The sequence below is a fragment of the Argopecten irradians genome, chromosome 3, assembly GCF_041381155.1.
Source record: "Argopecten irradians isolate NY chromosome 3, Ai_NY, whole genome shotgun sequence".
Lineage (NCBI taxonomy): Eukaryota > Metazoa > Mollusca > Bivalvia > Pectinida > Pectinidae > Argopecten > Argopecten irradians.
The window spans coordinates 32810101-32828422 of record NC_091136.1 but is presented as its reverse complement, the minus strand read 5'-3'; the positions used below and the strand labels follow the sequence as shown (position 1 = coordinate 32828422).

Here is an 18322-nt window from a genome sequence, read left to right as displayed (position 1 = left end):
CAAAATCATTTCGGTTTGAGATTTCATTTTGAAAAGTACCATTTCATTTTTATCCAATGGTCCTGATTAATTTGAAATGTATTAGAAATGTGTTGAAAGAATATTAATATATTATTTTTTCAGAGCTCTGGACTGCCTGAAGACGGAAGGAAAGTCTAGCGCATCTTGGTCTCGTGTTAGCCTTTCAGAAGTACTCAAGTGCCTTGAAGATCTTATCGACTACTTTGCTCAGCCAGGGGATGAGGAAGGTTAGTTATGTAGAAGTAGTTTACAGTTTATGCGACCACACCAATTTTGTTCCCATCAGGAACACCTTCTTTATTAAAATTTAGTACCAATGATGTAACAATTTAAAAGATATTCATAAATCTTCATCTTCAAAACCTTTTCCATTTATCTGATTTAGTTGTTCTAATTATTAATCTGTATTTTCAATTTTCAGAACACGAAGAAAAACAAAATAAATTACGAGCTTTAAGAAACAGACAAGATCTTTTCCAAGAGGAGGTAATTATATTTTAGCCTTTTATAATTAAAAGAATAATTCCTTATTTAAACACAATTACTAAAATCAGCAATCCTCAAATAATTTTAAAATCAAATGCTTAAGAATATTTTGTATAAGGACACACAATTTCATTATGTGCAACTCAATATTTTATTGTTTCCGACTGGCTAATTTAAAGAAGATTATTGGTGCAGATCTTACTTCTAAAACATATATAAGTATATATTGATCTAAGTGAACTAAAAATCAAATAAAAATGCTGTTTGTAAAAAAAGCATATGTTGATGAACTTTTTTTTGACTATAGGGTATGATAGCCCTGATCTTGGAGACAATCGACAAGTTTAGTCAGTACAAAAGTCGACGTCATTTCGCCCACTATGCAGGGGAGGATGCTTCAAACAAATACGAAGACATCTCTAGTTACCTATATTTACTACTGGGTATGTAGATCATATTTACTTTAAAGTTGATCTTGTAACTTCACTTCAATTTTGATCAATAGACCTAAAGTTGTAGAGAAGAATGTCTTACCTTAGCTAGCTCTCAAACTGTTGCAAACCAAATCATTTTTGCAGAATTTAATTTCTTGTTTTCATGCCTAACTACATTTTTATGCCAGTTTAATTTAGTGATTTACAGTCTCATGATTCTATTGCATATTTGTTCAAAAAATTTTTTACATTGATTTCCAATTGATTGTTAAGATAGGAAAATTAGTTGTTTTATAGTAATCTTACTAGAAACCCCTGGTTCCTAAAGCAAACATCCTACTGCTAGATTACATAGTTGAAAGGGAAACTCCCCTAGTCTGTGCAAGAAAAGGTCACCTTGTACATCTATTTTGCATTCATTTCTCAAATTAATTCTTTAAGTCCTTGAATATCACTATTTGCCTTCTATTTGTAGCGGCCATGATTCGTGGTAACCGTGCCAACTGTGCCCAGTTTGCCCAATCGTACCGCCTTGACTGGTTGGTTGACCGACTGGAAAGTCAACAGTCCTCCAAAGGTAAGTATATAAACCGGTAAATCTTAATTTTAAAATACTGTTTTCATTTGACACACAAATTTCTGGCTAGACTTTATCAAAACATCAAACTTTGTTAAGTATCTCTGAAACTTGTGTTGTTCCTTGGCTAATTAACCTTCTGATTTTGTGTTGTAGGCGTGTTAGAGGTGCTACACTGTGTCCTCATAGACAGTCCTGAGGCTCTAAACATGATAAAGGAGAAACATATCAACACCATTATATCCCTCATAGACCGCCACGGCAGGGATCCAAAGGTACCCATCCTGATTTGCATATTGGGGTTTCTATGGAAATGAATTTGATTTAGAGATAACACAATTCATTCAGGTTTATAGAATTTTAATTAATTTCTTAATATCAAACCAGTGTATTTCAGAATATAGATCTAAATGATGATAAACATTTATCTTTTTTAAAATATTAAATTTGGTATAGCTTGCTACTGTATTTGAGCTCAATAACTCAATTGACCTTGAGATTTGCATCAATGTTTCACTTTTCTTTGGGTTCAACCTTAACATTAGTCCTTCATCAATGTTTGGTCTTGATGTCATTGTCAGATCTTGCGTCAATTTTATTACTTCTTCTTCTGTGGGTTTGACCTTTTGATTTGATCTTTATCATTGTTTGACCTTGACCCCAGGTGCTGGATGTGCTTTGCTCATTGTGTGTTGGTAACGGAGTGGCTGTGAGAACCAACCAAAACCTGATCTGTGATAACTTGTTACCTGGCTGTGACTTACTACTACAAACCAAACTTATTGACCACCTCAGCAGGTAACACTTCCAAACACACTTCACAAGTATTCTTAGAATAATAATATTTCTCTTTAGCAGTGAATGTAAAGATTAAAGATGAAATGCTTAACTCCCATTATGTCTGAGATTCATTTAAAATTTGGCTGCCAACCCTTGGCAAGTCTCAGGTTGACTAGCCATAATCTTTCACTTGGGTAAAGATATCCCTGTCCACTTGACAGACCCATGTAAGATTCTATTATTCCTTGTTCCTTTAGGTGGTCTTTATTTACCGATTTAACTGTATATGAGTATGTATAGATAGGAAAGGACAACTCCTATAATCACTTGGTATTTGATTTTTTTGAGTAATTGTGTTGTATTTTGTGACCAGTATGAAGCCAAACCTGTACGTGGGTATTAAGGAAGGCTCTTCTATGTACAAGAGATGGTACTTCGAGGTGATAGTGGACCGCGTGGAGATCTTGTCTCACCTTTCACCGATACTCAGGTTGGGATGGACCAACACTCAGGGTTTCGTGCCCCACCCCGGGGGCGGGGAGAAGTGGGGAGCTAACGGTGCAGGAGATAACCTGTACTCGTATGCTTTTGATGGACAAAACCTTTGGACAGGTGAGTTTATACTATAACCTGTACTTCCTTAAACTTCTAAAAGAAGATTATTTTTTAGAAAAATTTATTAGAAAATAATGTTATTTTGACCAACTTTTATTAGTATTTTTCTTTCACAAGCAAAGTCATATAGGGAGACTAGATTATAACAACACATGTATTTAACAACACCCTGTATTATCTGTCTAAGTACATGTACAAATGGTGACATTCTCCTCTGTTATGCCAACACTGACTCAAAATTATATATTCAAATACATTTGTCTAGAAAGTCAAGTTTCCGTAGTGTAGAAGTAAATGATGATCTTCAGCTATAATTAGAATGTATACTAACCTTCACAGTCCAATAACCACTATATCTCCCGTCCCACAGGTGGCCGCCCTAGGTTAGTGAGGGAAGGAGGTATTTTCAAACAAGGTGATGTTGTTGGCTGCAGCCTTGACCTTGCCGTGCCTCAGATCACATTCTCGGTCAATGGAATCAAGGTTCCTGGAGTGTTTAAAGATTTCAACATCGATGGTCTTTTTCACCCAGTTCTATCCATGTCTGCCAGCACCAGGTAAATCTACAAGGGTTTGGAATAAGATATTCAAAAGTTCATTCATTATTATTATTATTATATAAATCGTTTTGTTGCAACCTTTTTGTCAAAAGCTTATACATGTTTATTTCAATTGCAACTAATTTTATTGCAAATACAAAAGTATTTGGTATTAGGCAAATCTTTTCTTAGCCATCTGCAGTTGCCAATGGCCTATTTATGAACCAATATTTTCTATCATTGACATGAAAATGCTTTTTAAAAAAAAACAGCCTAAGATTCTTCATATTTTCCTGCCTTATACAGCTGTCGGTTTTTACTGGGCGGTGACCATGGACGGCTAAAGTATGGTCCCCCAGACAACCACACCGCAATAGTGGAGTGTCTCCTCCCCAAAGAGAAGGTCAAGATCGAACCATGTTTTGTGTTTGGGAACATTGACCGTAACATCATCTCTGGTCCAACAGAGATCTGTGAATATACACCATTTGTGCCAAACCCTGTGGATACTTCAAATGTAAGTGTGGTGACTTATCAGTAGAACTATGGTTATAAAAATGTACTAAGAATGCAATACTTACATAGCATGTAAATCTGCATAGGAAGAAATGCATTTTTTAGTCAACATAATATCTGAATCATATCTGACTTGTATGAAAATTGAAGACATATTTATACATGTGTCTATTGCAGTGACAGTCATAGCCATTTGCATTCAATTCAAAAATACATTTTATATTTAACTAGAAAACTCACATTTATCTTAACTTGATTTTTCACAATATTTTGATATTGATGTTTGGTGGATTTACAGATTCAGCTTCCTGTGTATATAGAGAACGTGAGGGACAAGCTGGCTGAGAACTTACATGAGATTTGGGCCATGAACAAAATAGAGCAGGGCTGGTCCTATGGAGAGGTATGTACCACTGGCTGGACCTACATAAACAGGATTGTTCCAAGACAACAGAATTGTAATCTTTATTCTAAAATTTACCTGTCTAAGAGTAGATTTCTGGTTTTTCATTTACAGAAGAAAATCATTCACTGTTGACTTTGTACTGTCCCACTTACGCTTTTGACTTTGTTCTGTCCCACTTACACTTTTGACTTTGTTCTGTCCCACTTTCACTTTTGACTTTGTTCTGTCCCACTTTCACTTTTGACTTTGAACTGTCCCACTTTCACTTTTGACTTTGTTCTGTCCCACTTTCACTTTTGACTTTGTTCTGTCCCACTTTTACTTTTGACTTTGTTCTGTCCCACTTTTACTTTTGACTTTGAACTGTCCCACTTTCACTTTTGACTTTGTTCTGTCCCACTTTTACTTTTGACTTTGTTCTGTCCCACTTTCACTTTTGACTTTGTTCTGTCCCACTTTCACTTTTGACTTTGTTCTGTCCCACTTTTACTTTTGACTTTGTACTGTCCCACTTACACTTTTGACTTTGTTCTGTCCCACTTTCACTTTTGACTTTGTTCTGTCCCACTTTCACTTTTGACTTTGTTCTGTCCCACTTTTACTTTTGACTTTGTTCTGTCCCACTTTTACTTTTGACTTTGAACTGTCCCACTTTCACTTTTGACTTTGTTCTGTCCCACTTTTACTTTTGACTTTGTTCTGTCCCACTTTCACTTTTGACTTTTTTCTGTCCCACTTTCACTTTTGACTTTGTTCTGTCCCACTTTTACTTTTGACTTTGAACTGTCCCACTTTCACTTTTGACTTTGTTCTGTCCAGGTGAGAGATGACCACCAGAAGATGAATCCGTCCTTAACCAACTTTGAGAGGCTTCCAATGTCAGAGAAGAAATATGTGATCACAGTGGCATTTGAGACTCTTCGGTAGGTGAACCAGGCAATCTTTGTAGAATTTCCTTCTCTCAAGAAAATTTGAAATTTTAAACACCTTTAACTGTGCTTGATAGGTTATGATTGGATATAGTCTGACACTTATATTTCAATGTTGCAGCACACTTCTGGCTCTTGGCTACCATATCAGCATGGACCTGAAGAAGGAACAGAACAACAGGATGAAGACTGTCAAACTACCAAACAAGTAAGTGTTTATGCCTTATTCCTTGTGTAATTTTGTTTCTGGAATCAACACCTCATGAAAATAACTTTTCCTCAAAAAAGTACAGTAGAACATTTTACCTGTAAGTTGCCTTAAAATGTTGTTGGGCATGAAAATATCAAATTCAGTCACTATGAAAATCAATTTGAATAAATTTATTATACATCCATACTATAGAAGCTCAACGAACCACAACTCTATTTGTCTTTTCTATAATGAAAATGATGAATTTTCTTCCATTGAATATTTTTTATGAGCTTCAATGTTCAATATCCTCGTTTTAGTTTCCTACAATCAAACGGCTACAAACCAACGCCCCTAGACCTGGCAGCTGTAGACATGGACCCTACCATGGAGAACTTGGTGGACATGTTAGCAGAGAATACACACAATGTTTGGGCCAAGGACAGAATCAAACATGGCTGGACCTATGGCTGGCAAGAGGTAGGTCTACGGATCATGTCTCTGAAATCTGATTCATGATATTTGAAATCTCAGGGTTATAGTAAAATCGTAATTTTTGTGTCTTTTTGAAGTCAATTTATTATCAGGTTTAAATAGATCTTAATATTGAGTATTGTTTTTCCTAGGACCCACACACCAAGAGGAACCCACATCTGGTGCCATACAGCAAAGTTGATGATAACATCAAAAAGGCAAACAGGTATATAATGCACAAAAATATAATAATACTTGATTTAAAAAGAAACGGATTGGTTTGTTCATATATATAATATAAATGCACCCAATCAAATATGGATACTCTCAAATTGGTCAGAAGTGGTGTTGCTTAGACTTTAAACCTGAAACTGTTATCATTGCTTAAAGATATTATGATAAATAAAGAAAGTTATAAATACAAGATTTGTTCATGGTGATCTTATGCACACTTTTGAAGTTTAATTTTGCAATTACCAAGGTGAAACTGAAATAATACTTGAAAATTTAAATAATTGATTCAAGTGTTTCTATTGGATTGTATCTTTAGGGAGACAGCCAATCAGACAGTGCGTACCTTACTGGCCTACATGTACAGTTTAGAACCGCCCACCTCTGAGACCGGCGAGACGGGTATGACAGGTTTGTGTTAGCAGCTTATGCTTCTGACTTACACCCACCGAGCTCCACTCTCAACATTATATCTGTTATTCCATTAGACAGACACACTATAGACGTTTTACAAAATTTTTAGTATACTTTTTGATTTTCATTATAAAAAGTGAATATTACTTTTATATCTGTAATAAATAGTATAACTATAACTGTTTGGGTTTTGAAAATGAATGGTTAAAAAACTGTACAAAAGCTTAGTTTAAGAATAAAAAATATGGATATGCAGTGGAACTTGCTGGATATGAACTTGAATAATTGGACAACCCGGCTTGATACCAAGTACTTTGCTGGTCCCGGTTGAATTCCTTCTTTATTTTTGTTTAACAAACTCGGAAAATTAAAACATGGAATACTCAAAATACTCGGATAATACAAAGTAAATTTTTGGTCCGAATGACTAATATCATACATAAAATGTTTGTATAACTCTAATTTAGATATATTGCACAACAAGAAAATGCCAATTTCTTTTTCATAAATAAGCCGTAAAACAGCATTTCAACAGCCGCTTACAACTACTAAAACATGGAAAAACTGCTTAATGTTTAGCATTGAACCTAAGTTATATTGTATCAACAATAATCAGCGATATAAAGCAGCAGTAAAGGTGTGTTACTTACATAAACATTTCCTCAACTGAAAAGGCGACAAAACAAGTGCTCTCGGACACCTGTCACATGTATGGTGTGATCTCTGGAACGGAACTAATCTCTAGCCACCTGGCACTGTGTTACAAATGCAATCACAAATGAATTGACATGTGCAGAATTACTTTCTACATATTTTGGATTTATTCGTCATTATTGTTATAATTTGGCAACCACCATCGACGATTTCGATATATTTCTTGCTCACATTGTTTTAAGACATGGAACAAGTAGATCTATTACAAAGTAAAGAGATCGTCAGTGACGGTCAGTTGACTTAATTTAGAACACGCTTAATTTGAACACTCGGATAAACCAAAGATTCATTGTGGTCCCTTCGAGTTTGTATTAACCGAGTTCCACTGTATGGTACCATGAAAAATATCTAATAAAATATAGAGCATTTTAGAGAAAAACCCAAACTGTTCAGTGGTAAAAGATTGTGTGTCTTTTGCTAGATACTTTCTACATTTATATTTTGGTAAAAATCTTGAAGCCATTCTGGAAAAAATGCTAAAGCAAGAATTTAAATAGTTGAATTTGTTGAATTTTATTTCTGAAATAAAAAGTCAAACAACATTAAATGCAAGGTTTTGATAAAAACAAAATGGGTTTTTAAATAATTTAGAAGACAATATGTTGTAAAAAGATTGTTCTGTTTAGCGATTACAACTCTGAAAATAAATGTGATCTTGATGATTTCTTCAAACGATTCTCAGGTCAGTGTGGACTAAGAGCTTCTATCAGATATAGTGTGGATTTCAAATATATAACACACCTCATGGCTGCTCCGCTCGCTCCGTCTGCTTCAGACGATACCACCATATTTAACCATACTTATACGCTGTGCACATATATCTATTGTGAGATTTTTACTGCACCTGATCCCTGTATATTAGTACAGCAAGATTTACTTACCTACTCCTGCACAGTATATATCAACACCGTTTTCTCTGAGTGATGTAGAACATTTTTTTTAGCTTTAGAAACTTTGTTTAGCTGAGATACCTGCTCCTGTGACCAGATATTTGAAGTTTGACTTGTATCTTAGATGTAATTTTATAGCACAAAAAACCCTTAATTATCAAAACTTACTCACAAGGGTAGACAACTCTTTATAGAAAAACTTATTCACTATATGGCAGACAGCTCTTTATAGCAAAATCAAACTCACATAGGTAGGCAACACTTTATAGCAAAAACTTATTTACAAGGGCAGAAAACTCCTATAGCAAAAACTCATTAACATATGCAGGTAAATCTTTATAGCAAAACCTTACTCACAAGGGCAGACTCTTCATAGAAAAAAAGTAATGTAGCAATAGAAAATAATCTTTAATCAGACCTTATCCAGTACAGTCAGGTATTACTGGAATCTATAATACATAGACCAACATATAGATTTTTGTTCTATTTGGACTACCATTGAAAAGTGTCACAAACCAAGTTGCCAAATTTCAAGGTGAAAATATACAATATTTATCCATATTTAGATACATATTCAGCTGCATGTTTGATCAACTTTGGTTTGTCATTTAAGAGCTTGTATTGTATAGATTTTTTGCTTGCTTTAACGCTGCGCATAGGAAGTAAGTTATATAATCACTTGGCCTGTTATGGACACCGCAAAGGTAGGACCACTGAGCTGTCAATTCTTAGGTCAGATAAACACAAACTTAAAAAATGATTCCATTTATTAAAAACTTAATAAGATAGATAAACTGCTGCTTACATTTAGTCTGCAAATAGAACTGGCATATTTTGTTGTTATTTTGTAGTCCTATCATTTTAATGCTGTTTGTGGCCATATATCTGGATGACAAATTAATTAAATCAGTTGGTTTAATCATATCCTATGACTAAGTGATAAAGACAACTCTGAGAAATACTGTTCAAAACTTCTACAAATCTTTTTACACTTTATACATCATTACTAAGAAATAATTTGTATCTTGGTAGGTTTTGTTTTAAGTAATATGATACCATTGTTCATTTGAGCAAGCTATAAAGCATCGTCTATCATTGAAAAAAGAAAGATAATGATAAATGTCTTTGACCCAAATTTCTTATAAAAACCTGCAGTTTATCTGATGTATTTTTGTTTGGCAGCTGTGAGTCAGGACACTCCGAGTAAACAGGTGACAACCAGAACATACAGAGGGGAGTTAACCTACGCCGTCACTTCAGGCAAATGGTGAGTTACATGTAACAGGGCGAGAGTAGTGTGCCACAAAGCGGGCTTGGACTTGTGACCCCGGACTGTATGGTCCCCCACCCTACTGACTGAGATAAAGGCAAACTCCCTCTAGCGAAAGCGAGACATGACTGTATGATTGTTTACACTGTGTACATATAAGATTTTCTTTACACCAAGCTAAACAACTTCCGATACATGATTTCTCTATATCAAGCTCGTGCACAGCCTTCGTTATATAAAAACACAATAAAATCCAACTGATCATGATGTCATATTGATTTCATTACTGTGACCAGGTACTACGAGTTTGAGGTTATCACCCCTGGCTATATGAAGTGTGGATGGGCCAAGGCCTCATCGGACTCTAGCACAGAAATTGGAGTAGACTGCATGTCTTATGCCTTCGATGGATTTTCTGTGAGTTTTACTTTTATAATTCCACTATTTAATTACATCCTTAAGTTTGGTTGAAGTAATAATTAATAGATTCAGTGCTTTGTAAGTAACATGGTTGTTCCATTACAGGGCTGTAAATGGTACCAGGGAGCGGAGCAGTATGGTAAACACTGGGCCGCAGGTGACCTCATCGGTTGTATGTTAGATCTACAGGACAGGACCATCAGTGAGTACCGTTTAACATATGACATTTTTCATTTAAACAAAAGAAAATGTATTATTATTTTGTACAGAAATTGCATTATAATCTAATATACTGTATTCCATCTTTGCATGTAACCAAGCTTTTTGTTACATACCTTCGGGTATGTATCCATTGTGATGTCATTATTTTGTGAGGGTAACTCACATCGTTTTTACCCTTTCTGAAACACATGACGTCACAATCAATACCTACCCACAAGGACGGATAACTCTGAAATATGCAAATAGGGAATAGCCCATTATTTTCACCATTAAATTATATGAGGCGTTTTAGCTAAATATATCACTTTAACCGATGCCTATACAGTATAATATTATTTAGTTATTCATGTAAAATTCTTGAACAAATGTATAAAAGTGATTGAGGTATATTGACCTTATTGTTCAATTTGTAGCCTTCTCCCTGAATGGAGAACTGATGATGGACTCACTGGGCCAGGAAATTGCCTTCAGAGGTATTGATTGCGAGGAAGGATATGTTCCAGCATTTACTCTCGGCTGCCATCAGAAAGCCAGGCTCAACTTTGGACAGGTGAGTTATTAACTCATCATCTTCACTGTTCATTATGATTACTTATGGGATACTCTTACACTAAACAATATGATAAAGGAGAAATTGTTTGTGGTGATAAAATGTTTTCCGTATGTTATAAATTGTCAGTAATTAGTCTGCTTGTATAATTTACAGGATGTGAACACCCTCAAGTACTTTACCTATTGTGGTCTACAGGAGGGCTACGAACCATTCTGTGTGTACGTATTTTTACTTTCTTATCAAACAAACCCTATTTCTCTGTCCCTACCATAAGATACATATAGAATTGTCCATATCCAAACTTTTCAGCCCAGTTATAATTCCATGGTTCCATTCCATTTTGGACACATTAGCAGCATTGACAACAATAAAGAAAAAGTAGTCTGGAAAGGGCGGAGTAATCTTCTAATAGTTTATAAACATTGCTTGGTTAAACATTGTTGAAACTTAATAAAAGCATAAAATGAAGTATTTTAATAATTTATGTTGTTCTAGAAATACACTATTCCTAATGTTTCATACTAGCTTAACAATTAATGTGAATACATGTTATTTTTGATAAATGTCCAACAGGAATATGACCAGGAAGATGACTCTATGGTACGGTAAAGAACAAGCCTTGTTTGAGACTGTCACCTCATCTCATCCCAGTGTACAGGTCCAGAGGATTCCAGGAGGGTAAGTTCTTAGGGGCACATATTAAAGGTCAGGGGATTAAAGTTTATTGGACAAGGGTATAAGATCAAATTTAATAGGTCAAGGGTCAGGGGTCAAATGTTATAGGACAAGAGGTAAAGGTCAAATGTTATAATTCAATAGTCAGAACTTGGAAAGTAAAACAAAAATTACCAAGAGAAAATGCTTCTGGAGTTTTAGGGTTGAAGGATGGGGTTGATGATATTCATCATTACACTGAATTAGTGTTCTTTTAACATCTTCAGGTCATAATTATATATATACTATGGTGTTAAATACAGTAAAAATGGACTTGTATGTTACAGAGCCAATGTGACACCGTGTCTGAAGGTCCTGTCTAAGACATTTGGTGGACTGGAAAAGGTACACCTGGAGTATCTGAGGCTGAGTCTACCTGTTAAATGCCATAACGAGTTTATCCCAAGGTAAGTAAAATAATCCATAGGAAGTTTATCTTAAGGTAAGTCAATAAAAACATATACAACATCATTATATAAAGACAAGATTCAAAGAGGTCATATTGGACTCAGATCAAATACAAGGTCATATTGGACAAAGGTCAAATAAAAGGTCATATTGGACTAAGGTCAAATACAACGTAATCCAGGGATTCAAATCCAAAGTAACAAAAGAAATAGTTTAGGAAACACTTTATTTTAGGCTTAACTAAGGACAACACCACGGTTAGTCTGGGGAATGATAAAGGCTGAGTCAAGGTCATCCAATGTAGAGGTCAAATTCAAGGTTACTTGATGAAGGATTAAATAGATTAATATCCTAGAAGTCCTCTGATGATTTGAATTGAGCAGCTTTAAATAAACTTAATACTTAATACACTTAATACAAGACTACATGAGTCATTATGTTTGATTTGAAGGGACCAGCGATCCAGTGGCTACCCCTCATCCTACGAGAGGCGAATGAACCTTGAGAATATTCGGCACCATGAGATGGATATCGAGGAGGAACAACACGATGACTACTACCCAGGAGAGGAGTCTAGTGATGCTAACATCAGTGAGGGATCCCTAGAACGACGCAGCAGGCTTATCGCAGGTAAATAGAAAGGGCTACCAGTAGACCAAATGTTCATATAACTAAATGATTTGTGTTTCCTAGAACCAAAGAATGGAATATAGAAGATTACAGATTGTCTTTATCTTAAATTTTCATGTCAAACATTTTTAAACGTATTATCTTTTGCTTTGTTTTAAAGAAATGATTTAAAGAAATTATGAATTTGTAAGTAAGGAAAATGTCACGACTTGTTATGAAAATTACATTTGTATTCTGTTTATACGTTTGAGGCTTCGTACATTATTGGAATATTGTATGATTTACATGAGCAAGAGTTGACATCTTCAGAGTGAAATGCTTTCATGAATTTAACATCTGGTTTTAGAATATTAAGCATGAATGTGTAATAACTGATTGTGACTAGCTTACATAGTGTAGAGGCTTTGTAACCAGGATAATGCTATTATTTATCATATATACAGATTATATTGTTTTTCTATAATCTTCATAACTAAAAAATTGCTTCACATCTCTAGTCTATTATCTGTCACCTGTACTCCTAATCATCACAGATAAAGATCCTGCTCAAAATGAAAGAAAAATTAGAAAGAAACAAAATATGTTTCTTTGCTGCATGAACATAATATTTCAAGAAATAGAACTCAATCAGTTTGAAAGTATTTTCATCCCATTTGGCAATTTGAAACTGGAATAAATTACCATAAGTGTTACGTCACAATATGGAATGGGCAGTACCACCATATGGGAGCTCTCAGACGCTGCATGCTTTGCATGGTTTTATCTTCATACAGAGGCTAAGCAGAGGGTAGGTGATATAAGTCCCACCAGCAGTGCAGGGGTCGACCTTCCTGGGTCAGCTGTCGTCAACGGCAACGCGGGCGATACTACTCCTATGGAAGAGAAATCTCTAAGTCCAACAGGGTCACAGTCCCAGACTACTACGTCTCGTAAGTCCAGGTTATCCCCCTTGTTGGCCCTTATCTTTTAAATCCTGGTTATCCCGTCCATATGATGGTCTGTCTGAAATACGCCACCCTCTGGGTTCCTTCCATTCTTGTACTGAAATACGCCACCCTCTGGGTTCCTTCCATTCTTGTACAGCTTTTCAAACTTTTCCCTTTGGATTCTTACCCATTCCCACAATCTTTATTCCAGCATATTTGAATAGGGATCTGTTCCTCTGTAGAATAAACCTAAGAGTTATCTCCCTTGATTTATTGTGCAAGTTAGTGTTGTCCTTTATTTTCTGACTGACACATTGCTGTTTTTGCCTATTTACATTTGTATTGGTGTTGATCCTTCTCCTTTGACTAATGTCTTGATAGGTCTGTCCTTTGTTTTGTCTTGAAGGTCAAGGATGTAATCTGTTGACAAATGAATCCCATCTAACAAACCAAATGAATGTTTTATCCAGACAAATTGCTATACACATTACTAATATTTTCTTAATAACTTTGCATTGTAAACCAGACCCTAATACGCTTTAACAAAACAAAAAATGTTGATTATCTACTAACCAGAATTAATGATATAATACAGGTCACTGTAACCATGGTAACAGTAGGTTATGTGAGAACATGGTAAATCATATCACTAAGATTGTGGTAAGACTCCGTACTGATTCGATATTTATGGTTTCACCAGACGAGGATGATGATGACTACACTCCGAGAGGGATGCTGAATGGTGGTCCGGACATCAGGATCCGCAAGCGTAAGGAAGCACAATGGATTAATGTTGTTCAGATGTTTGATGTTGTACAGTATAGTTACATGTTACAAGTAAACTCAAGGTTAAGATGGATTAACATCAAACTCCTTCATTTTTATGGTCAGTCTATCAACATGTATAAAGAATTACGTTTTCAGATGCATGTTTCACTGTTTGAGATGTCTTCAGAATTTATAGACTAGCTGTTAGTCAAGGGTTTATTTCTGTACACAAGTTTTGTTTCTTCTTTCCATTTGGAAAGTGCAAATATTGTCTTCCAGGAGTTGTGATCTAGTGTGCAGAGAAAATAATATAAAACTGATTTCAATTTCACAAATTACAATAAGTGCACTACAAGTTGCATAACGTCAAATCAGTATATATTTATAAAATATATTGTCATTCATTATTATTTACTATTCACATCAAAATGAGGTAGATTCATTCATGCTTCATTTTTTACCATAATAAAGACTATCTCCTAATGGACTCTTATTGAAATAGGACTAATACTTTACCTTTGCATGCTGAACTATTTCAAGCATGAACCTTTCTCAAAACTATTGATGTGTGACAACTGTAAGTTCTCTGCATTCTGTAAGAAATCTTTGATCCATAAAAGAATGAAATAGATAATAGTGGAGTATACATCATAAACTCTTACTGAACAGCATTGAGAAATTATCTGTCCTTTTTTGTCATTAAAAGGTAAGTCAAAAAATAAAAATAGAATGATCACTAGAATCTATTAATTATTTTGTAAAATACAATTTCTTTAATTCATACACATTTTCTAGCTCTGCTGCTCTTTATCAAAATGAATAATGAATTATGTATGCTTGCAGCAGAGATGTGTGTCAAGTGTATTAACTATGTTTAAGAAATTTTATATAGAGCAATTTGAAACTAAATCTTTCATTATACTTCACAGCTATGCAGAGAGGTTATGATGATGACATGCGAGCTGGTAACCGGCGCAAAAACTTCTCTAAACCAGAAGGACGTGGGCGTTCTTTAGACGAAGCTCATCCTGAGGATCGCGCTTCCACTGGACTCAAAACTGCCATCAGTGAATCACAGCTCAATGGAGATCAGAGCAGTGGTCTGCTTGTTCCAGATGAAAAGAAGTCTTCCTCCAAATTATCTCTGCTTGGTGACAAACTGATAGACACTGCCAAACAGCTTAGTGAAAAGAAAGCCAAAAAGTCTAAGTCACCCTTTGGAGCATTCTTAAAGAAGGCTCGTGACATTTCCCCTCAGGGCTCAAAACGTACCCGCAGTGTGGAGTACGGCAGCCTTGACAGGAAGCAGATGCCAGGTTATCAAATGCAGAGGGAAAAGAAACCCAGTCCTCAGCCACGATCACAAACTCTTCCACCATCAAAAACGACCGACTCCATGACAACAAACGGAGAAACACCAACATCACAGGGGCCTGTTATCAATATTGAGGCACCCAGAGGGATTATTCCTTATGAGTTCCAAGATGCAATGGGAAAGCGTCATATGTTTGGCCGAGACTTCACAGGAAGTGAGGGCTCTGACCCAGACAACTCTGAAGGTGACCTTCAGGAGCTGATGGCCATTGCTGACTCCATTGATGAGTATAACTTCTCAGTGAGAATCTTCCCTGGTCAGGACCCTGCTCAAGTGTTCGTTGGCTGGGTCACTCCCGGCTTCCATTTCAACGAATCCAACTTTGAGATGAAGAAGACCAGACATGTTGTCCTGTCTGTTCTCGATAACAACTATGCCATAAAACAGAGGTAAATAATCAAGATATAATAAAAGATATTGAAGCAAGACTAAAAAATCTACTGAAAAGAGCAGAAAATTGATGTTCAGTAAAAATTTCTTAAATTGCGTGTACTATATTCATACAAACGTACAAAAAAATCTTTTGCATTCTAATCTTATTGATGCATTTCTGACTTAATAAATACATGTTGTAACTGCATGATGAAGATATCTTTTATTTGATAATTTCTGCTGTGATTTAAAAGCCTTGTTTTGTTGTTGTTGTTTTTTTCAGTGTCAGCCGAAAGAATACCTACATGGTATCTGCCGGCGACCTCCAGCAGAGATACGGAGGAACAAATCAGGAGATGTCTTCCAAACGATCCTCACCAGGACTTGTCATTGGCTGTTACATCGACATATCCACTGGTATTCTCAGTTTCTCTGTCAACGGGAAAGAGGTCGCCAACAAATACCAGGTAAGGCCTAGATACACTTCCCTGGTATATGCCTCAGCAAAGGGAGGGTGAAATTTTTTTTTTTTGCAAAGGGAACACGATAAAGGGGCAAGAGAACCTGTGTTAAAGAAAGATGAAGCTATCTATTTGAATCTGATCTCTTTTTGTGATACTGTCTATTTGGGCATGGCATACAGGATAAGCAGAGGAGCTCTATTATGTGGAAAAGACTTGCAACATAAAGAGAGTTTTGTATTTTATAATTGGAAAAAGAGACTCCTACATACGTGAAATTTTTGTACCAGGTGGAACCAGGTACCAAGTTGTTCCCAGCTGTGATCTGTGAGCCTACCATTAAGGAGATGCTTCAGTTTGAACTTGGCCACACAAAAGTGAGTACACAGCATTTAAATATTACATGGACCCTTTTGAAACTGATAATCCATTGAGTCATTCTCAATGTTATATACTAAAACTTCTTAAAGAATCTTCTTTTTTTTCCAAGCAAACACTGCCCTTGTCAGCAGCTGTGTTCCGTGGCCGTAAACAGGTGGTGCCTGCCTGCCCGTCCCGCCTAGACGTCCAAGTCCTGCGCCCCAGTAGCTGGGCTCGTGTACCCCAAAAGACGCTGGACATCCACACACTACGAATGGCCACCCGTGGCTACAGTATGCTGTGTAGTAATCCAGAGCATATGATGTCACTATACATACCTGAGGAGGACCGCAGTCTGGACATACTGGAGCTTATAGAACACCAGACTTTATTGGAGTAAGGCTTCCATACTTAGATTTCATAGGTGGTTCTATGGATTATAAGTGAAGCCTGACCAGCAAAATAAAAGATACTGAGTAGTTACCATAGTGTTTTAATGTTTCAAGAAAAAATTTTGCCCCACTTTTCATGAAGATTTAATCTTAAGATGTAAATCATTGAAAACAAATTGAACTGGGTTGGTGTTATGAAGTTTGGGAAGGATTAAAGGCAATGAAGGTTGGTAGAAAATCTATCAATACTTTTGATTCATTCTGGCTTTCTTATTATTTCTACAAAATCAATTACATGATATAAATTCTAGGTATATAATCTAAGCATTCTTTATTTTCATCTCTTTCAGCTTCCATGCCAAAACGTTGGATTTATACAACAGTGTTTGTTCCCATGGCAACCACAGAGTAGCCAATGTCCTCCAGCAACACATCAATGAGAAACAACTGATGTACTGTATACAGAGTGAGAGTAAGTACTCAGGGATTTATTATATATATATAAGCACAAATTTATAAGATTTGCACAAGGGTTAGACATATGAGAATTATAGGATTTTGTTTTGTTCCATTGGAGTGTCTATTTCCTTAGCTGTTTTCCTGTTTTTGTAAAACAGTACATTAAATGGTGTCAGAACTAAACATAGTACAAATGACAACACAGTATATAACACTTCACTGTCAAATAAAACTGATGATAGGGAACACATAAAGCACTTTATTTACAAGTTACACTTTTACTCATAAGTAATTGTTAACAAAGTGTGAAGCTTAGAATAACTTTGAGTAAACATTAGGCCATCAAGAAGATGAGCCATATTCTGCAAATATGGTACCTTGTTGTGTCTATAGAGCTTGCTGTCCTTTAAAAATGCTTGTTTATAATTAGATTGACTTGTTGTTTTAGGCTTGTCAGGTCCACTAAGGAATGGCTATCATAACCTGTTGATTGCCATGCACCTGGAATCACATGCCCAGTCCAGACTCGGGACCACCAACGAGTTTATCATCCCGCTGTCTGCACAAAGCCCCAAGCTTAGTCTGTACCGCACCATCAGTACTGACACACAGCTACACCAGACAAAACACACGATTCCCAGCATGGACAACAGTGTGTCTATCCGACCACAACTAGCCATCTCAGAAAAGGACATCGAAGCAAGGTAAAGCATGACCTACACTGTTATTTTGTATATAAACAATAAACTATGGCCCAGATGTAAGTACGCTTCGAA

At 35.9% G+C, this 18322-nt stretch overlaps 1 protein-coding gene across 10 annotated transcripts in view; it reads left to right on the top strand.

Moving 5' to 3' along the window:
* Positions 1-18322, top strand: part of LOC138318283 (ryanodine receptor-like) — a 109230-nt gene that overhangs the window by 59088 nt on the left and 31820 nt on the right. For 6 of the 10 annotated variants that reach the window (XM_069260494.1, XM_069260491.1, XM_069260495.1 and 3 more), the window contains exons 13-44: positions 124-248; positions 443-507; positions 815-950; positions 1417-1518; positions 1675-1793; positions 2183-2316; positions 2672-2910; positions 3284-3470; positions 3759-3969; positions 4267-4371; positions 5194-5297; positions 5425-5511; positions 5814-5973; positions 6120-6193; positions 6518-6609; positions 8876-8920; positions 9399-9483; positions 9783-9903; positions 10012-10108; positions 10542-10678; positions 10835-10899; positions 11255-11359; positions 11683-11802; positions 12255-12433; positions 13207-13362; positions 14060-14128; positions 15057-15891; positions 16158-16341; positions 16626-16712; positions 16826-17091; positions 17438-17559; positions 17995-18250. In XM_069260494.1, the coding sequence (XP_069116595.1) occupies positions 124-248; positions 443-507; positions 815-950; positions 1417-1518; positions 1675-1793; positions 2183-2316; positions 2672-2910; positions 3284-3470; positions 3759-3969; positions 4267-4371; positions 5194-5297; positions 5425-5511; positions 5814-5973; positions 6120-6193; positions 6518-6609; positions 8876-8920; positions 9399-9483; positions 9783-9903; positions 10012-10108; positions 10542-10678; positions 10835-10899; positions 11255-11359; positions 11683-11802; positions 12255-12433; positions 13207-13362; positions 14060-14128; positions 15057-15891; positions 16158-16341; positions 16626-16712; positions 16826-17091; positions 17438-17559; positions 17995-18250 (4869 nt within the window). The remainder of the gene's footprint in view (positions 1-123; positions 249-442; positions 508-814; positions 951-1416; positions 1519-1674; positions 1794-2182; positions 2317-2671; positions 2911-3283; positions 3471-3758; positions 3970-4266; positions 4372-5193; positions 5298-5424; positions 5512-5813; positions 5974-6119; positions 6194-6517; positions 6610-8875; positions 8921-9398; positions 9484-9782; positions 9904-10011; positions 10109-10541; positions 10679-10834; positions 10900-11254; positions 11360-11682; positions 11803-12254; positions 12434-13206; positions 13363-14059; positions 14129-15056; positions 15892-16157; positions 16342-16625; positions 16713-16825; positions 17092-17437; positions 17560-17994; positions 18251-18322) is intronic. The other 4 variants (XM_069260500.1, XM_069260496.1, XM_069260497.1 and 1 more) reach the window with 4 other exon arrangements.